Below are 20789 nucleotides of genomic sequence, written 5' to 3'. Positions count from 1 at the left end.
TAGAAACTGGAAATACTATCTCTGTCCAGGAGCACACACCCTCCTTTCAGGAACCAGGAGTGAGAGGATAATAACCCAAGTTGTTTTGTTAGTGATTATTTAATATCTGGAGAACACTACATCCTGGATGCTGAAGGCATCCATCCTCTTAGGCCTTCCCTCTTCACAATAAGCATGAACTAATAAAGAGGATAAGATGGACAGGGATGGAAATGGTACCCAACCAATCAAGAGGTGTGCAGTTGTCCCCATATAGATTTGTAGATTAACTGCAGTGCTTTCACCTGTGCTGGGAAGGAAACTGACAGCAGGCACAACTGTTAGAACATAGATCTCTTGTTTCAGTCAGAAGGATACAGAGGAAGGTGGACTGTCCATTCCAGCCCCTCTGATATTTTATGGATGCCTAAGTGCAGAGTCTGTGTAACAGAGTCTGTGTAGCAGAGTCTGCTACATATCAGCATGGACTCATCCAGCTGTGAGATCTTCTGATATGAGAGAACAATGTAGAATTAGAATTTACTATTTTTGAGTAATTTTTCTGGGAATGTAAAAAATAGCATGTCCGTTGCTGCAGTTCTAAAGCATTGGTATCGATAATCTTGTGTTCCTCTAATGGACTGTTGGCAATGGTTTCTAAAGGTTTTATTATAGGGCTAGAGTTTCAGTGATATTAGCACGGCTCTCATATTATGAGACATGAGGTCATGGTGGAATTTTAATGCACATTTAAAAAATAAGACATGGGACACTCCATTAAGAGTTGTCTTAAATCTCATAGTGTACTCTCAACTTTATATGCCAAATGCGGAATTACAACTAAGTCAATATTAAAATGCCCTGGGTACAAAATTCTAAAATAAAACAAACTGCGATGTGAAAGAAACCCAGACAATAAGTGGTTTGGAGCCCTAACCTAACCTGTGTGCATGCCCTTAAATATTTTTCCTGCCCAGCATGATTTTCATATTAGATATTTTCCCCTCACCTTATATTTTTTTGTTAACTTCTATGTTTTGCTAAATGCTGGTAGTTTGATGTAACCAAATATTCTGGGAACTTGGGCGAGGTGTGTGGTCCTGATGCTGTCACAGGGGTGCTAAAGGGATCGAATGATTGATCCCAAAACGGGACAGCATATTGGCTTTGCACACATTAGCTACATGCATTAGGAAAGCAGACATGCCTTATCCAATGGATACAGGATGCTTTATTTGTGGAGAGAGGGGCACTTATGGTAAGATCTCCCCACAAGAGTACATAAGAAACTTGATGCTGGCAAGTGTGGCTGCAGATGTGAACCGCTGGCATCTAGTTCCCAGAACTTCACCCCTGTTATCCTGCAGGCCACGGCTTTTAGGGTAAAATGGCTTCCCCCTTTTGCTATTGCCAAGCACGTACTCTGAGGAACAGTTAGGTGGCAGACTTACTTCACAAGGATAGCTGTCTAAATGTCAATCACAAAGGTCACACAGCTGACTTTAGCCTCTATTTCTGAGAATGTCCTGTACTGCCACTTGTAGGCCCCTTTTTCAGAGACTTTTGGACTGACTAGTTAAAAGCATTGAAACCTACAAGAAGAACATTAGGATAGGCAGATCTGGGCCCAGGGGTCCCGCTCAAACTAAGGCACCAGCCAAGGACAATACAGGCGGTAAACTTTAAACCCCTACCCAGTTCTAGCCAATGGTCAGAACATTCTCCACAGTTGAGTGGAGAGTGGAATATGACTTTCTCACGAACTCTGGTGCCTCATATTTGACCACGTCCCCTGGATGGGGAGACCTGGTGGCACTCAGAGGAAGGCTAGCAGGCTACCAAGAAGAGACTTGATACCCTATGAGCATATACAGGGAGAGGAAATCCCCCTCAGTCACAGTCATAGGGGAGGGGAATAAGGGGGAAATGGGAGGGAGGGAGGAATGGGAGAACACAAGGGATGGAATAACCATTGAGCTGTAACAAGAATAAATTAATAAAATAAAATTTTTAAAAAAAGTATGAACTATGTGTGTACTTCTATGCTAACATATAATACTTCAAATTTTGAAACAATCCAAAGTTATCTTTAATTTATAATTTGCCTACACTACGTTGAGAAGAACTGTTATTTAATAACCAGGATGCTGATGTGTTTAAAGTGTGGCATATATGAAAGCTACCTTTTGAATAACTGAAGTGTATCCTTCCTCTCAGAACATGATGAGTGTGCCACGAATCAACACAATTGTGATGAAAACGCTTTATGCTTTAACACTGTTGGAGGACACAACTGCGTCTGCAAGCCTGGCTACACTGGGAATGGAACCATCTGCAAAGGTAGAATGCTTGTCTGATGACTCCTGTGCATCACACAGAGCTGCCCATCTCGTTTCTTCCGTCCCTCCCACCCGTCTTCTGTCCCATATGGACCCTGAGTTTATTGACTGGTTCTGAGTGTTGGTACATGTCTCGTCATCTTCCCCTCAGATCCTGCCAACCTCCTGTCACTTCAGCAGTTAGGTTCCTTTTGCCCTAATCTTCCGTGACTTTAGCCACAGCAATCCCTAAAGCTGTCTTTATCTACAAACTATACCCACAAGCACACCCTGGATGTTTATGTTTTATCACAAGCTGCTCCATCTTTGAAATCCTAAACCTACCCCCACCCCAACTTCCTCTCCTTCTAATTTGCTCACTCTGCTTCTTCAAACCTTTTAGCATCTTTGAATCTTTCTTTTCACTCAGATTTCTGTTATCCCACCCTCAAGTGCTCTATTTTTGGCCCCAGACACGAATGTATGCATGTGATTTTTCTGGAAGTAGGATCACTCACCTATAACATTGTGTCAATCCACCCTGAAATACCACCCCATTTCCATTTCCTAGGACTTATTTCTTGAGCATAATCACTATGGGGTTAGGATTAACTACACACATTGTGGGGTGGCTCGTGCTGGCTGCCAGTGCCAGTTGACAATTCCCCTAAATCTCCACTTCAGATTTTAGTTTCCATCTGTGGACATCCAGCTGTAGTCCGCTGCTGTTACCTCATGCTCCTCCAAGCCTCCTGCAATGGATAAGCTTATGCCCTTCTCCACATGGAAAATTAAGGCCTATTTTTGAAGCTAGCGAGTCCCCTAGAAAAGAGTTCATATTCCTTAGTGTCAATTGATTTGTATAACGTAGACATTTCAAGCCCCAAAGCTGCTCACCTCTCGAATACATGGCATCCCCTTACGTTGGCATTTGGTAGAGTAGACTTATGTGGTCATACGTTTGTGAGAAGGAAAGACCAGGGTCAGTGCAGAGGTTCATGAGTAGGTCAAAAGGCCTGGTCTGCAGTACACTGTGGGCTGCATTGGTTTCAAAACTTGATGGATCTTCATGTAGCTGATCATAAAAGAAGGTTAATTCATTTTGGAGCCAAAATCGCACAATCATTTGCCTGGGGAAAAAAAATCAAATAATATAACTAAACTCTTAGAATTCCCTTCAAGACATCTGTTTTGGGGTTGTTGGGCCCCAACGTGTCTCTTTTTTCTGCATGATACTAAGTAACTGAGGAAACTATGAGCTGATATACATCCTAACAGATAACACTTGCATTTGAATGGAGGAGAACTCCTAAGAAACTTAAAAATACCTCTGGAGTTAGGCCAACAGGTTACCCAAATAAAGACGCTCAGCTTCCTACTGAGAATGGGAAAGGAGGTACACATAAAAGTTTCACCGTGGGACCTAAGCATGGTACTCTGTGCTGTCATCAACAGGCTTGCAGATTACTCTAAGGAGAGTATGACCATGCTCTGGTGGAGACATTTTTATTATTTATGATGCTTAAGTTCCAAATGCATCTGAAAATCCTTGCTGGGTCACGGTTCTATTTTGTTTGTTGGTTGGTTGGTTGTTCTTTTTCTTCAATTTCCTCTTCTTTGTGCATAACATAGAGGCAGACTTTATACCTAAAATCAATACAACCTAAATGGCTTTGAGTGACACAGGGATTAGGGGTTTATCCATCGTACTGTAAACTTTAGAAAGCATAGCTATCTACCAAGGGAAAACATATGTCTTCAACCAGCAGAACCATGCAAGTGTCCACAGTGAGCTGCTCAGCCACAGACTCATCAGTAGAGCCACCAGGCAGTGGCCTTCAGCAGTCAGTGGGTAAGCTGAGCTGGAAAGAGGAGCTCTCAGAAGCTGAGCTTTACCGACCCTGGCTTCATTTTCCTCGCCGCTATTGTTTCTTTCTTTCTCACCCCTGTCAGAGTGGCAGAGGCAGCCTACACCAAGAGGTCATGTTCTCAATGGTCCCACCTCAGCCCTTTCCTACTCAGGGTGAAGCGTCTTCTAAACTCAGCTTGTAATGTATCAGGCCTCACAGGGCCTCTGCTCTGACTTCTCCTGAGCAGGTGAATGCTCTTCTCCCAGAAGACCACTGGGGTGAATGGCTCTTCCGGTTGGGTGTCCTCAGTCAGCAGGGCAAGCTCAGAACTTGCAGAAGGATGAGCACTTTAACCAGTAGGTAGCAGGCCCAGAGCCCCAGGGGGCCATTGTTTCCCATGTCCTCATCCCAGTCTCTACTGACATGCTCCACCTAGAACGACTACCACTTTTTAATGCTTATTTTCTAGTGTGATTTTTACAACAGAATACAGTGCAGACTGTGATGCACTTCACACCATGTCGGGTTACTGGGTTTTGTTACGTTTCAAACAAAGCTATTTTCTTACTGTTAGAAACAGTGCTGTTTACGAACTCATGCTGACTTTCTCTCATGGGTAGAAAATACTGCATCACAGTAAAATTATATCTTGCCTCATCGGATGTCACATTTGCAAGGGAATGAAGAAGAGCCAGCTGCGGAGATTACAGAGTGGCTCACTTATAACACAGTGACAACCATGTGTCCAATACCGTTTGTCTGATTTGTTCATGTGTTTGGATTATTGTAGCTTTCTGCAAAGATGGCTGTAGAAATGGAGGTGCCTGCATTGCTGCCAATGTGTGCGCATGCCCACAAGGTTTCACAGGAGCCAGCTGTGAGACAGGTAGGACTATCATTTCCTCTACAAAATGGCCTTTTACCCTGCTACATGAAGTTACTCACGAGGAAAATAATGGTTCAGGGTTCTCAAACCATGGCACTGTTAATATGGAAGTGCTGGGCAAAGGGGCATAGGGCAGCATCAGTAAGTGATCCATGTTCACGTGCCAGGTGATTCCCTAAAGTCACTCTGAGGAGACTGTGCGGCTATTATAATGAGATATGCATTGAGCCTCTCCAGAAAGATGTGTGGGGTCGCCCAGGATTTCCCGACTTGGTAACTCTTATTGCTCACTCAGTGCACATTTTTACCAGAAACTCTGACTATATTAAAGCATAGAGTTCACGGTTATGGATGTCTCTAATCCTAGGATGCAATACAGTCTGCATTTACAGCTGAGATCTTAAGAATGGCTCAGTTTCATTCATTGTTATTTATTTGAAAATGTTCAAAACATATATTCCTAAATCATTCATTTAAGTGCTTACTGAATTTATTGTTTCTGGGAGAAAGCAATGCTAAGGAAATTCAAAAGTCGTTTTAAGGACTGTGTGGTGCGCATGCAGCTTCTGACGCCATAATAACAGGTCCCGTCACAAGAAAAGCACACTTTAGCAGTGAAACCTAAATGTTCAACTCCCAGGCAGAATCAGGAGTGGTAGTTTAGTTGCCATTAGCTAAGGAGGCTGATGACAGATGACCTCAGAAACTGCCGTTTCTCCCAAGAGAAATCTGCCAATGGTGACCACAGTTGTATGTCACTTTGCTGCTCATGAGCCTTCCTGCAGGACTTGTCCTGTGTGCTGCGCTGCTCTTGCACTTACACTCACGTGATTTATAAGAAGTACTGCCCATTCAGCATACCGGATGGAAAATGACCTGCTCTACTTGGGACGCGGGCACATTAGCATAAGACCCTGCAGGGGTATGCAGGCTGTACTCACCAAGGCCTTGCCCTCCTAGGTCTCCTGCTTCACATGGGCCTTTATATAACTGTTTTCAATGTTCAGTGAATAATTGACTCCAATCGCCGATGTGAAAGTAGTGACATTTTTATATGTAAGATCCTTTTAAAGGCTTCACTTCCTACATTTGATTCTGCCAAATACGTTTTGTCTATGAACCACACTGGTAAACTTTCTAACCGTACAGATTTTGAGCAATCAATTACCGCAGAATTTACTGGATTAAACTCAATACCCACTGATGCCATGGTTCTCTAGAATTCCTACCCTCCGATATTGATTTCTCCACCACTTTTTCCAGCCTGTGAACCTCTATACTCCAAGGTTTTGGTGATCAGATTTCCAGGGGATAACACTTTGTGCTGGTTCAGGTTAGAAGGCTAAATACTGGCTTTTTTAGACCCTTTCCCTTCTGTGAGGACAGTCTCTAGAACTTTGATGAATAATGGCCATGTCCAGCCTGCATATATATCATCCCTCTATTTAAAAGTCACATGATGAGATTGTACAGATCTGTAATGGGATTATATTAATTTAGCAGTGACATATCCAATGCTGAAATAAAAAGAGCCACCAGAATATTTAGCATGTGGCAATCATCCCTGAACTTTAAGTCTATATGCAGACAGTCCCAGAGTGACTCCAAGTAGCTTTGTGTGGCTGCCAAGGACTGTGAGACAGACAGGCTGGGAGCTAATCCCATGGCTTACCTGTGACCTTAACTTTCTATTGTCTGCCCCCTTTATAACTGACTTCAGTCTCCACAGTTTTCTTCCGAGGTAGCTGTAATCCACATTAGAGTTTTTACAAGTTGGGTTCTGAGTGATTTAATTTTTGATATCCCTAAAGTCAGTTGTCAGTTGCAACAAAGATGCTTCTAGCTCCAGTTTCTTGCTTTCTAAGCAGCGACCCCCAACTTGAACATATTATTCCTACGTAGATGAGGCCCCATTACTTTGCACCTTGGCTGTTACTGTAGTACATGAGGATTTTCCTCCAGTCTCCACTGAACATCAGAACACAAATGTCATATCACACCTATATGTATTTTCTACTCTTGATGTGGTATTTTATTGTACCCTTATAATAAAGGACGTATTTTCTTATTTTATATTCTATAAAGGTCCTTTGAGGTGTTGATTCATTCTCTGTCCCCATACCTTATTTTAGTATATAGATACTAAACTCCACAGTTACAGGCTGGATCTTGTTTGCTTTCATATCATTAAACTATAGTATATGGTTCACATCTTGGTAAATATTCCATAAATAAATATGTGAATGAGTTATCAGTTGAGTGATTTTGAAGGAAAATAGTATACTAACTTCCTTGGTGGACTATTTTGTATGTTAGTTTAAAGGGGCCTTCAGGATCACCAGTCTGGATCTGATATGGCAGGGGAAACACTGAGGCACAGAGTCTCACTGTAGATCTGTGTTACAGTTTAGAACTCATCCCTAGGCTGTTATTTTCTTCATCCCTTCTTCCTTTCTTTCTTACACCATGTTGCCTGCTTCAGAAGTTAGTGTCCCACCGTCTTTCATCAGATCTCTGCTTTTGCTTTGTTCATACCTTCAACTACATACTGATCCTATTATCTTTTATTTATTTCTTTATTTTATTATTACTTTATTCAGTATGTTTTTGTGGTTTGTTTTTTGTTTATTTATTTATTTTTTTATTTAAGTAATTAGTTCAGATTACATCTCAGTTGTTATCCCCACACTTGTATCTTCCTGTTCCCCCTCCTTCCCTCTTTCACCCTATTCCCTTCCCCTAGGTCTATGACAGAAGGGGATCTCCTCCCTCACCATATGATCTTTAACAAAGACAATTGTGGGATTTCCACCTCCCAGGTAAGGAAAGCATCCAGATGGTAGTGCTCTCCAAGTGCTGAAGTGGCTGAGCTTTAGCCTGATGGAGCTGGATGCACAGGAAGCCTAGGAAGGTGATTGGCCTGTGGTCCAATGGCTGTGTGCTGTACTGAGCCTTACAACGGGGTGGAGGAAAGAATTTCCAAGTTTACTAAAAAGAAAATCTTAGTGAGCAGAACTTGTTATTTCTGTTGAGAAGGTTTCCCTAGAACTTTTGTTCCCCATTCATTTAGCCTGTTTCTGCATTGTGTCTAAGTAGAAATGGCAGGAGCAATTTTACTAACTTCAAAAAGGAGTTATGTGTGTGTGTGTTTTATTGACCTAAATTAATTTTTCATGGACTTTTTAGCCACTGTACAAAATCACCCCCATGAAGAGCATAACTTTGCTTTTAATTAAGCATCCAAATATTATATGAGATGTTTGACTTGGATTTAGGAGGGTGATTATTTCTTGCATAACTCAGTTCACTGTGTTAGGAGGGTATGTGCTAAGATTTAACAGCTCCGTTGTTCCCCTTCTGTATTTATTGCCCATGGCGAAACCTCAGCACACATGTGTCTAGTGATGTGATTAATATGCAAAGTTGTCTCATACGAAAAGTAAATTTTTCATAATGATTTAGCACATAACACTGAACGATTTGACAGTCTCTTATAAGCAACTGCTTTCTTAGATGAAATTAAAATGTTTATAGCTGTAAAGGAGTTGGTATCAAATGGCAAAGTGTACACTGAAATATCAAAGAGGAGCGCATATGTTTTTAGTGATAAATGGCTTCCTTTTTCCAATGTGTAAAATGGTGAGTTTCTTAGCCACAGATAAAAACATGAGATGAAATTTTAGTTATTCATAGCAAGTAGTTAAATAAACATAAGTTTAAGTTCCATTAGCTTTTTAATATACATAGTTTCAAACTGAAGAAATTAATCAAAAGGCATATGAGTATCAATTTACTTCAAAAACAACTTCAAATGGATTAGGGCTGATTGACTTTAAATTATATATTGTTATATTAATATGTATTAGCAATTATAGATCTAGTACTAAGTAGATAGTAAAAATCTTGTTTAGTAATTAATGCCATTCTGATAGAAACATGTATAGCAAGCATTGTTGATGTGAATCAACCAGTAACAGGGTTGAGTTCCCACATTTTCATCATAGATAGCATATTTTTATAATCTTATAACCTCTTACCCTTATAAGGTGACTTTTGCAAAAGCATGTATCAATTTGTGCCACTTTATATGAGAAGACTAAAAAATATTTAAAAGCAAGAGAAAATCCTCAAGAAGTTTCTAATATAGCATACTTTTTCTTAACAAAATGACACATTGTGGAATTGTATTACCCCCAAATTCCATAAGATTATTTTTTAAAAAAAAAAAAAGCAAAACAAGGGCAGTGTGATGCAGAGGTCAACCCATTGCTTTTCATGCTTCAAGACTTGGGTTCTGTCCTGCCTTCCCCAGTACGGAAGTAACAACAGAAATCAACTCTCCAGAACCTCTCAGCTATAACGTTGGTATGCATTAACTTGGGTCCCCAAACATACCTGCCCTTTGTGTAGTAGTCCTTGGGTTCTCTTAGTCGGGCACTAGCGCCTTAGTGTCATGTGCAGCTGTGGTCTTCCTCACAGTGTCTAACCAAGGGGTCAAGAACATGGAAGTTGAAGCCAGAGAAGCCTCAGCTGCAGTCCCGGCTCTGCCCGTGACTTTTTTCACAGGACTTCATTTTTCCATGCCTCAATTTGTGTACAACACTAATATCTTCCACCTTATTCTAGAGATTGAATGCAATAGGCAAGGCAACATAATATTTAAGATTTGGCAAATGCTAGTTGGATGATATTTGATGTGATTAGGGAGGCTTTGGAGCACCCTTGAGTTACGCGGATGCTCAGGCATGTTGACAAAGAAAGCTAACAGTGATGCTCATTTTCTTTATTCATGCACAAATGAGCTTTGGTATAGTTTACCACTGCCTAGTAGTTTAAAATATTTTATTCAGAAATATTCAGCCTTTAAAAATAGTTCAAATGCTTATCTTAGAAACTTCATCTTTATGAAAATTGAAGCACCAGTCTGTTTCCTGAAAGTAGTTAAACTGGCCATAGTGTTGCACGTCTGTAATCCCAGCATTTGAGAGGCTGTGGCAGAGGGTTCACGTGAGTGTGAGGCCACTTTGAACTTCCTCACAATTGACCCCGGACTCCATAACAAACCTGCTCCAGAATAACCCCCAAAGTTCTCAGCGTCCAAGGTCAAAGCCATTCCTCCACTCCTACAGATTAATTGGAAAAATCCTGCTCACTCTTTCCCAGCACCAGCCATGTATAATAGATAACAAGTATGATGGGGACATTTTTCACACTCTTACTGTAAGGTCTGCCTAATTAGCACTAGAAAAGAGGCCATACCATGAAGCTAAGGCAAGGGAAAAAACCGCTTTCTAGCTGTTAGAGAGCCGGTTTCCAAGAAAATAGGCCAAGTGGAGATCTTTGAGAACTTCAAAAGATTTTTACGCTTCTTCATCACGTGTTGGTTTTTAAAAATGTTTTTATTTATTCCTTAGGGATTTCACACTATGTATTTGGTCATATATTTTTCTTCCCCCAACTCATTCCAAATACTCTCTATCCACCCAATTTCGTGTCCTTCCCCACAAAACCAGTCCCCCAAGACACACACACACACACACACACACACACACACACACAGAGTCACACAAATAAACAAGGAGTCTGGTTTGTATTGGCCAACTGTTCTGGAATGCAGTTGGTTTAGCCAGTGGGGCACCATAGAAGGAAACTTACCCTTCCAAGAAGGAGCTGTGAATCACAAATGGGTTCTTGGCTGGGAGTTTGGTGCCTACCTCTCTTCCTCATGCTGGGCTTTGGTCTGGCTGCAGCTGGTGCTGGCCCTGTGTATGCTGTCATTGTCTGTGTGAGTGGTGTGAACCTGCCCTGGGATGACTGGGAAATACTGTCTCCTTGGAGTTGGCCTCTGCCTCTGGGGCCAGGGTTTTCTATGTGGCTACTTGCAGGTGGGAGAGGGAGCCTAGATGACTGGATGACTGGACACTTAGAATCTCTGCATGGAAGAACGTGTTTCTTGGGAGTTCCTGGGATTCTGAATGTCACATTCCTTCATAGCATTTCCTGCTGCAAAGTTCATATCTGAGCACACACCACCCAAAGGCCTCAATGGGTGGTTGGCTGTCATGTCCACCTGCAAATCCCCCCACTACAAACTGTATGCAGATTGGGTAAATCATTTAACTCTTTCTGTGTCTTGATTTCCTTCTTTTAAAAGGAATAGTAATGATAACTTTCTTTTTTAAATTGAAAAGTTAATGACTTAGTGCTTACAACAGTTACAGCCATGGTTTAGTAAGTGTTCGCTGTCATTATGAGGTTACCTTTAGCCCCTCTAATGACTAACTCTAAAGCACTTACTCACAGCTGGGAACACTGAGTTTCAAATAGACTAGCACTTTGCTTTGGTTTCTTTGCGACCCAAGGAGCAGGAAGTAGGGATCATGTCCAAGGTATTCCTGCTGCACCATAAGATGGCAATCTGCCTTCGTAGAAGCAGCTAACGTTGTGAAATGTATGTGCCAATTTCTCTATATTTAGCAGTCATTAAGCTCCTGCACACACACAGCATGCCTGGAAGTTTGTAAAGATGCAGGAAATAAATACAGTTTCTTTCTTTGAACTTTTGTACTCTGGCTGTCTGACTGCATAGGGGAGCATTTTATCCAAATGACAGGGAGAGAATAGGTGGCTCCAAAATAATACTAATACCTTGGAAGTGACTGTTAACTACACATTTTGTCCGGCATGGTAACTCTGGAGAGCTCAGGAGTCATTGTTCACAGGGAGCTTCGGGAAGGACTCCTGCTGCTTCGGGGGCCAAGGAGACAAGCTCATGGCTGATTAAGTGTGTGGAGAGCAAGCTCCCAAGTGGGAGCCAATTTCCTCAGAATCTGTGTCTGAATATAAATATAAGGCTGAGTAAGAATGAAGTTTGACTTGTAGCCCAATCCAAATGTGAACAAAGTAAGTGAAGGAACTCCAGACTCCTGGGCCTCTCAGGCTGTAGTGTGTCCCTGGGTAACAAGGTTCTCTTTGCTTGGTAGCCTTTATGCACATACGCTCCCACTTAGAGAAGGGTTTTCCTTCGGAATTTAAAAGGCTCTATCCCAGTCTTAAAGACAGCCAAGAATTTTTTTCCCCTTTTGTGAACAGCCACTTACATTTTTACTGCGTGCTACTTTTACAAATATTTAATTCACTAAAAGTAAAATGACTGACCGTAACTGAGATTTTGGCTTGAAAATCAATTAATTGATCTTATAAAAACAATAACTGTTTATTATTATTACTATAGTCATGGCCATTAGTCGTAAAACTAAATAAGTTAAAGCCCAGGTGCCTGTGTCCAGTCTTCAGAGGGCAACGGTCAGAAGTGCTGTGTGTATTCCAAGCCACAGAGCTTTACTTACAAGTGGTAGGAAGTGGATCTCTGTTGCACACAAAACTGCACACTGCACTGAGTGAGAGCTGACACCAACTGCATAATTAACAGAATAAACTTCTACTGTTAGCTTATGTAGGATTATAGTGGGGAAGACTGGTAGATTTTATATGTGACGAATGCCTATAGAATATAATCAAATCTTTAGCAGATTTACATGGCTGTAAGGTGAGTAGGATGGAGAGATGGGCCTCACTGCCTCCCACTTGCTCTAGACATTTGATTTAGACTCCAGATTCCTTTGAATGAGTCTCTTACAGTCCACATAGAACTCCTTAATAAATGTTACTGGTGTTCATGTTTCTTGCCTTTTTTTTACAGCACTTACGCTATTACCCAACTCTCGTATTTGGTAGGTCTTTCTATTCATGCTCACTTCTAGAAGCAAAAGCTAAAGAGTCAGTGAATGGCTCAAGGCCATATAGTTATCATCCTGAACAGCCAGGAATTCAGTGCAGGTCTGCATAAATCTGAAGCCCTTTTTCGTGCCATGGAGGAGCATGTGTGGAAGCATCTGTTTTTGAGTATTTATGGTGTATAGGGTGGTAACTTGATGCATTCATGAGGATGATGCTCATGTCAAGGCAGTTAGGATGTTCATGTCCTCAAATGTTGATTAGTTTTGCAATTGGAAAATTTCAAACTCTCCCAGGAGGCTGTAGTACCCTGACAGTGCTGGGGAACACTAGAGTTAAGTCCTTCCATCCAGCTGCACTTTGGTACCTGCTATCTGACTCCCCTATCTTTCTATTCTTTGGCACACACTCTACTTCCATGAAATCAACCAGTGGAGCATTGACATGTGATGGGAGCATGTGACATTTGTCTTTTCCGCCTGGCTCATTGATACAGGTGTCCTCTTCCTGTTGGGGGACTGTCTGATTGGCTTTTGTCTTCCTCTTATAACATAAATGTAGGACTTGTTCAAGATAGCATACTTGGTTATTCCATTGATCTCCAAGTGCTATTTGCTTTCTGGAACTGACCTACCCTACCCTCGAGTCTTGAGAAGGCATCATCCTATGGCATGGTTCCTCCAAAGCTGATGGTCATGTCCCAAGGGCGTCATGTCATCCCTGCTTTCTCAGCTTGCTCTACAGCATCATCACTGGCCTCCTTGTCTCTCCCTTCTTTCTATTTTTGTTGGTGGTGATATGGTTCTTGTTTGGAGGGAGGGCTTCTTTTTGATATATTTTTTTTTCTTTATAAAGATGTAAGTGTAGCCCAGGCTAGGTAGGCTGATAATTCTCTGCCTCTGTCCCTCAAGTGCTAAGGCATGTGTGGCTCCACTGGGCTCTGAATGCTTTCCTTTCTTCACATGGCATCCTCTCTGCCTGGAAGACTGCCCTTCTTCTTTTATCCTGCTCATTCCCTTTAAAGCAGCAGCAATACACAGAGTTGCAGTAGAATTGTAACCAAAATGTTGAAGACGAGGGGAGAAGACTAAAGAGCAAAGCAGTTGGGAGGATAAAAGATGATGCAGAAGCCAGGCTCTCTAAACATGCTTTGGTGATTTCCTGTCACAGAGCGAGAGGCAGATTTTTCCATTCAGCTCTAACCCTGAAGCCAGATTTTCAGCTGTTGTCTGACCTGGGATCTAGCCCTGGCCGTGTGCTCACCAGGTCTTACACTGCCCTAAAATTTACATCACAATATGTTTTGTTATTAACCTTTTCCCAAGCTTCAGAATATATTTGCTTCTGCCCAAAAATTTGTCCCTCCCTGTACAGGATCATCAGTTCCTTCTGGCTGGCACACCTGCCACCTCACAGCCCTCCTCTTCTTTCTCCCTAGATTATCTCTGTCATTTCTGAAATCTTATGCTTTCTTTGCATCTCTTACTTTAAACCTTTAGTTTCCGTCTCTCTCTGTCTATCTACCTCTGTGTCATCTGTTCGTCATGTTGTTCATTGTCTATCAATCGGCCTGTTACATGACTACTGTCTATGTACCCAGTGGTCTCTTTGCTTTCCACTGTCTCTAGAGATGACAGCGGAAGCACGGTCACCTTCCACACTCTGCCTTCCCAAGCACAGACCCTTCTTCTGCTGTGACGCCTGTCAGTCTCCCTTTTATTCAGTCTTCATGTTCCTGATACATCCGTTGGTCATTAATGAAGACTCAGCCTACTCCAAGTGTGGTTTAATTAGTTTGCATCATCAACTCATTTTAATCACATCACCTACCTTCTTAAATGTGTCTAATTGTTTTCAGGATCATTTAAAAGAAAGGAAAAAAAAACCACCCACCGCTTAGTAGTGGGTTTAAATAATGAACCAAGGTCACACAGCAAGCAGGCTTGTGCTAGACCTCCATATGTGCACCCGGCCTTGGGCACGCCCGTGTACCTCCGCTGCTGAGTCCACATCCAGCATGCTCTTCTGTGAACCTCTTCTTGCATGAAGCATCTTACTTCCTTCCCAACACCTGAATCCTACCAATGCTGTGCCCCCTTCGTGTTATACTGTATATTCTCAATCATAAAGGACAATGACATCACCTTAAACACTGATGGAGCTGGATCCAGTGCTGTAGGGCACTCAGTCTACTCATTTGCACAATGCTTTTTATAGCTAAAGAATAAAAGCAGGGATCTAATTTGATAATAACTGTCATGAATTCCATAAGCAGGCTACTTTTAGACTTTTGGAAATGCCAAGTGCTTAATACCTTGAACATGACGTGTGCACCTTAAATCTTGGGAGACCAACCTGGACTGCATAATATATATGTTAATTGCATGTATATGTAATTAATGATTCACAAAAATAGATGTCACTGAGATCTGAGAAGTGTGCAAAAAGGGAGAAAGCCGTGCTCTTGTATTGTGGAGAGCAGATTATAAACTCTCGTCTAGGAGCCAGGCAGCCATTGGTTTGACTCAGAGAATGTAAGTGAAGAGGGGTGGAGGTGTTTTCTCAGATGGGGCAGGAGGGAGTGAAATGGACACCAAACCTAGAGTCAATCATTCCAGTAACACCTACGTACAATTCTAGTAGGAAAATGTATGTGCTCAGTAGGGGGAAACAAATGGGAGTTTTCTGGAATCAGAATATATCCCCAGTGTTACTGTTAGGAAATTTAAATTAGGTATCCTAGAAAAGAATTTCTCTTTCCCTTTGTTGGTCCAACTAAAGTCAAGCATTCAACAAAAGAGTGACCTTTAAGGATGTATTCTTAGCACACACTGCTCCTAATCGGTGTCCGTTCTGTTCAGAAAGATCACTATGGGCAAAGCGCCATCCTTCTGTTTGGATTTAGATGCCATGATGGGATGTTTTTGTGCTCAGACGTTTTGTCCATTTTAAAACTTAGTGGACTAAGAGGCATGGACACAAACCTTAACATATATAACATATGGTTGGTTCTCAGAGCATCAACAGTCATCAAGTGGGAGTCAGGATGCTGGTGTTGGCGCTCAGCCCCTCCAGTCATGGCCCATGTGATACTAGGCAAGCTGCTCCCTGGTTCTTTATCCCTGTTTTGCCCTCGATGCAAAGGAGTTTGTAACATAACCCTTATGTAGATGTATTAAATGAACTAATTCAAGGAAAACACATAGCACAGTGCCTGACACAAGCTAAGGGCTAAACACATTTTAAATGGTGGTGGTAAAGTCAGCTGAAAGAAGTTATAGACAGAAAGTTGATTTGATGTCCCTGGGGATCAGGAGTAAATGAGGAGCCATTGCATCACAGGCATGGCTTCTGTCTGGGGTGGACCAGGTCAGGATACGAGTTTCACAACATTGTGATTCTACATAACACCTCAAGAACTAGAGACTAAAATTATGATTAGGTGCCAGTCTCTCTCCATAGTAGAAAGTGAACATGTAACTGATGGCATTCGCTCAGTGTCACACCCTTCCCGTGCTTCCCTTTGCCCTTGCCTGATTTAGGCTGACTTACATACTTTCAGAACTAGCGTGTTAGCTATGGTCTTTGCCATGCCTGGTCTCCTGTGGCAGAAAAGGAAAGATCTCCAGGGAAGCACACCTTCCAGACAGCGTCCTGGGGATAGGTAACTCCTTTTGGCAGCCTCTTGGTGCAAAGGCAGAGTGGGAACATTTCTTTACAGACACTCATTGTCTTAGCAGCAAAGTGTAGTGTTGGCAGTCATTCCTGCTGCCCAGTGGATGGCAGCGAAGAGGACATTCCAGATACGATGTCCATCCATCGCTATCAGATGTTCTGCGTCTGCTGCCTTCAACTCCACTGAGGCCAAGCATTCTGACACACAGATGCAAAGTTTAAGCCAACTCACAGTGCTATAAAAACATATTTATACTTATCGTCCAAAGCTTCACTGAGTTAGCACTTAAATTTTTAGGAAAGAATTTACTAAATTGGAATTATTTGGGAATAAAATCTATGCCCTCTCCTCCCTATTGGAAGGAGAATAATACTACACGACTCCCGGCACCATCCGTGACTCTGTGATTCCATACGTCATCACAAGCCAAGTCATCAGACATAGAAACAAAGGACATACACCTTTTTGGATTTTTAAGTTTTAGCTAATTTATTCAAATTACATCTCAATTGTTATCCCATCCCTTGTATCCTCCCGTTCCTCCCTCCTTCCCACTTTCACCCACCCTATTTCCGTCCTCTATGTCTGCGACCAAGGGTGACCTCCTCCCCCACTATATGCTCATAGGGTATCAAGTCTCATCTTGGTAGCCTGCTATCCTTCCTCTGAGTGCCCCCAGGCCTCCCCACCAAGGGGGCGTGGTCAAATATGGGGCACTAGAGTTGAGTGGAGAGCGGGGACTGACTAGGACATACACTTTATCCCTGTATGTTGGTGCATGTCTGAAATCCTAGCCTCAGGCTGCCTAAGCAGGATGAACAAGATTGTCTAGGGCACTTTTGGTTACATGGAGAGTTTGAGGCCAGTCTGAGCTATGTAGGGAACAGCTCCAAAACAATAAAAGAGGTACACCATATCAAAATATTTTACTTTTAATAAATGATGAAAATACATATAAGACACATATGTACACATCATAAGCTGTGTAGTAGAACATATGGTTGGTGAATTATAAAGATTCAAAATGTGAGTTATCTTAAGGTGCTAATTATTTTAGTCTCATTGCATTCCATTGCATTCTAATTAGATCTAACTTAATGACTATCGTTTATGCTTTCCATGTATTTCTCTTCACTTGGCATTGCACATGACCTCCTTAGGCCTTTTTGTATGCCAGTTTCGCTTGTGTCACTCTTCCAGGCACTGAGAACACAGCACAGAAAAAAACTGGGCCTTTTCTTCCTCCAAATATAACCCTTATATCTTTTTTTTTTTTAATTAATTTATTCTTGTTACATCTCAATGGTTATCTCATCCCTTGTGTCCTCCCATTCTTCCCTCCCTCCCCTTTTCCCCTTATTCCCCTCCCCTATGACTGTTCCTGAGGGGGGATTACCTCCTGCTGTATATGCTCATAGGGTATCAAGTCTCTTCTCGGTAACCTGCTGTCATTCCTCTGAGTGCCACCAGGTCTTCCCCTTCCAGGGGACATGGTCAAATGTGAGGCACCAGAGTACCTGAGAAAGTCATATTCCACTCTCCACTCAAGTGTGGAGACTGTTCTGACCATTGGCTAGATCTGCCTTAGTTTGAGCGGGACCCCTGGGCCCAAATCTGCCTATCATAATGTTCTACTTGTAGGTTTCTAGGACCCTCTGGATCCTTCTACTTTGCCATTCTCCCATGCTTCTCTCATCTAGAGTCCCAATAGGATGTCCTCCCCTCTGTCCCAGTTTCCTGGTAAGTGAAGGCAACCCTTATATCTTAATAATCTGAATGCTACAATGTTTTGGAGGCAGATTTTTAAAAATTGAACCACAGCAAGGTATCTACTATGGTAGGAAGCATGGGAACCATTTGGGAAGTTTTGCTTTTTCTTATTCTAGAAGGGAAGAAGTGGCCACATAGTTCAAAGGAACTAATGTTGCAGAGTTTATTATATTAATCATTTGGTAAATTTCAAGTAATTGTTTTAAATACCTTAACGGAAGTGGAGAAATTTAAAAATTAGGTGGGTGATTAGATTCTGCTCCTCTAAACATAGCTCACAGCAGTAGCAGTTCATTTAAGGAAATGAGAAATCCTTGCTTCATAAAGGCTTCTATATGTGTGACATATCTAATAAATGTATACAACATTTGCGACATGTGTGACAGTCACTCTTCACGGGCCACTGCCTCTTCCTACACTTAGTGGCAATGCCTAGGCAGGTTCCCATTAGTCGTGTGACAGATGTGTGATTGAATGGCCACATGTGAAGTGTGCTGCTAACTATACTACAGTGCCTCACCCACAGTAGGGAATTCTTGGGCTCCATTATCAATAAACAATGGCTCTGTGCTAGAAGTGACTGCTGATGCCCATTTGATATGTAAACATAGAGGCTTTTTTGGTGTACTTATTCCCCATGCAATATGTACACACATAGACCATGCAGATGGGATGTTACCCTCATCGTCTTGTAGCATGTTTATTTACTATTCGAGGTCTGTAGATAGAATGCATGTTTAGCTTTACCTCAGCCCTGACTGCTGTATCATATTCCGTGTGTGTGTGTGTGTGTGTGTGTGTGTGTGTGTGTGTGTGTATGATAATTTGTGGGTCTCCTCTTCCCTGGGGGTGCTGCTGGCCACCAGCTCACAAAGGCAGAAAGAGCAGAAGGCGAGTGCAGGGCTCGGAAGGCCATGAGCACTATAAAGAATGATGACTCTGGAAACCACTTCAGGGAGATAGTTCAACTGTATTTGGCTATTGAATCCTTGGAGAATTGGTCGGGGAGTCCCAGGATAGGTGTACATAATTGTTGAAATTAGGCACTTCAAGGATGCTTGATTTGCATTTGGCAGCCACTCTCCTATCATATGAATGGAAACACAGTACCTAATTGTCATGTAGGCTCAGAGAGCAGAGAGCTAGCAGGGGACTGTGTCAAAGGCCATAAATCAAGTGTGGTTAAGGGCATCTGTACCTAAAGACACTCTTGAGATGAGGTCAGGCAGAGAGCAGGAGGACCTTCTAGAGAGAGGGAGTCCTCCGTCTAGCGCCAAGCTCAGAATCGCTGTCTGAACTAGGGGGACGGCAACCTCAAACAGCGAGTCCATCCAACAGTGGTTTACTCTGCTCTTCTCATGCTAGTAGACATTTACACTGTGTTCATGCTTTTACTATTCCAAACTGGTATGATGAGCATGACTTTGAAAATGTGACAACATCCCTGTGTCTTTTCTCAAGGTGACCTGTCTGTGCTGTCAAAGCGTGGGTAGCTGGGTACTGCCAAGCCCTGCCAAAAGAATCCACCCAACTATATTTCTTACCAACTGTATGTAGGAATAGCAAGAATGTTCCCAACTTTTCAAATGTCTTTTAGTGAGGAGAATTGAATGAAAACAGCTAAAACTGTACTTGATCTCGGGAATGCTTGGACAGACAGAGCCAGAAAGCCCTCCAGCTATATCGAATGCTGCAGTAGTGGTTATTGGGCGGCAGAGTGAGCTTCCAGAACCAGAAGTCTTGATTCATTCATGGGCTAGCATGGAGACTGCTCACACGGCACGGGACACTTGCCAGAGAGCTACTTTATTCTGCCTCATTAATGTGACCCACAGTGCCATCTTTCCTTGCCCAGGAGCCTGGTAACTAAAGCAGCAGTGATTGTCCACAAGATTTATTGCCCTTTGCTCTCAGAAACCAGAGTGAAATAAACCTAAAGAAGTCGCCCCTGGAGAGCATTGGAAGAGGAATCACAGATAGATGAATTCTAAGAATGATATGTATTTGCTTTAAAGAGGATTAGAAAACATGAATCAAAGGTATTTTTCCTTCTAATTTTCCCAGAGAAACAGCTATATAAATAATGGCCAACCATGTCAGTCCACTTCGCCTATGAAACCCAAAGAGTTGGCTCTAAACCACGATGGAGTTGTTGGTAGCAAATGTGTCTCATAATGCAAAATACCAGATCGCACGGCTGTTTTGTCAACAGGTCTTAAGGAAATCATCATCTTTTACATGACAGTTTTTCCCACACTGATCTGTCATTGAACATTTGTCCTGCAGAAATACTGGTCTGACAAGCTATCTGAATAGGGTTTCCAGGGTTGGAAAAGGCTGTGCTTTCCTTTTCTCATGGAGCGTAAGAAGCATACGATGTAGAAAGAGAGAAGAGAGATATATTTTCGAATCTGATTGTGTAGCTGCCTCTGTAATCACAGCTGAATGTCCTACTGAAGTATATTACTGGGAACGTGACCTCTGTAGTCTGCTGGGGAAGGCATCCTTAAAGGGGTGACATTTAAGCCAAGGTGTCGGAAATAAGTGAATCCCGTGTGCTTCTAAACATGCGA

The 20789-nt window shown here is 42.2% G+C and overlaps 1 protein-coding gene across 1 annotated transcript in view; it reads left to right on the top strand.

The window, feature by feature from the left end:
* Window positions 1–20789, top strand: part of Nell2 (neural EGFL like 2) — a 295382-nt gene that overhangs the window by 211271 nt on the left and 63322 nt on the right. Inside the window, exons 15-16 of the mRNA XM_051160259.1 lie at window positions 2197–2319; window positions 4938–5033. Coding sequence (XP_051016216.1) covers window positions 2197–2319; window positions 4938–5033 — 219 coding nt within the window. The remainder of the gene's footprint in view (window positions 1–2196; window positions 2320–4937; window positions 5034–20789) is intronic.

This window comes from Acomys russatus, chromosome 17, assembly GCF_903995435.1.
Source record: "Acomys russatus chromosome 17, mAcoRus1.1, whole genome shotgun sequence".
Lineage (NCBI taxonomy): Eukaryota > Metazoa > Chordata > Mammalia > Rodentia > Muridae > Acomys > Acomys russatus.
The sequence above is the reverse complement of the archived record's forward strand: the minus strand, read 5'-3'. Positions and strand labels throughout refer to the sequence as shown.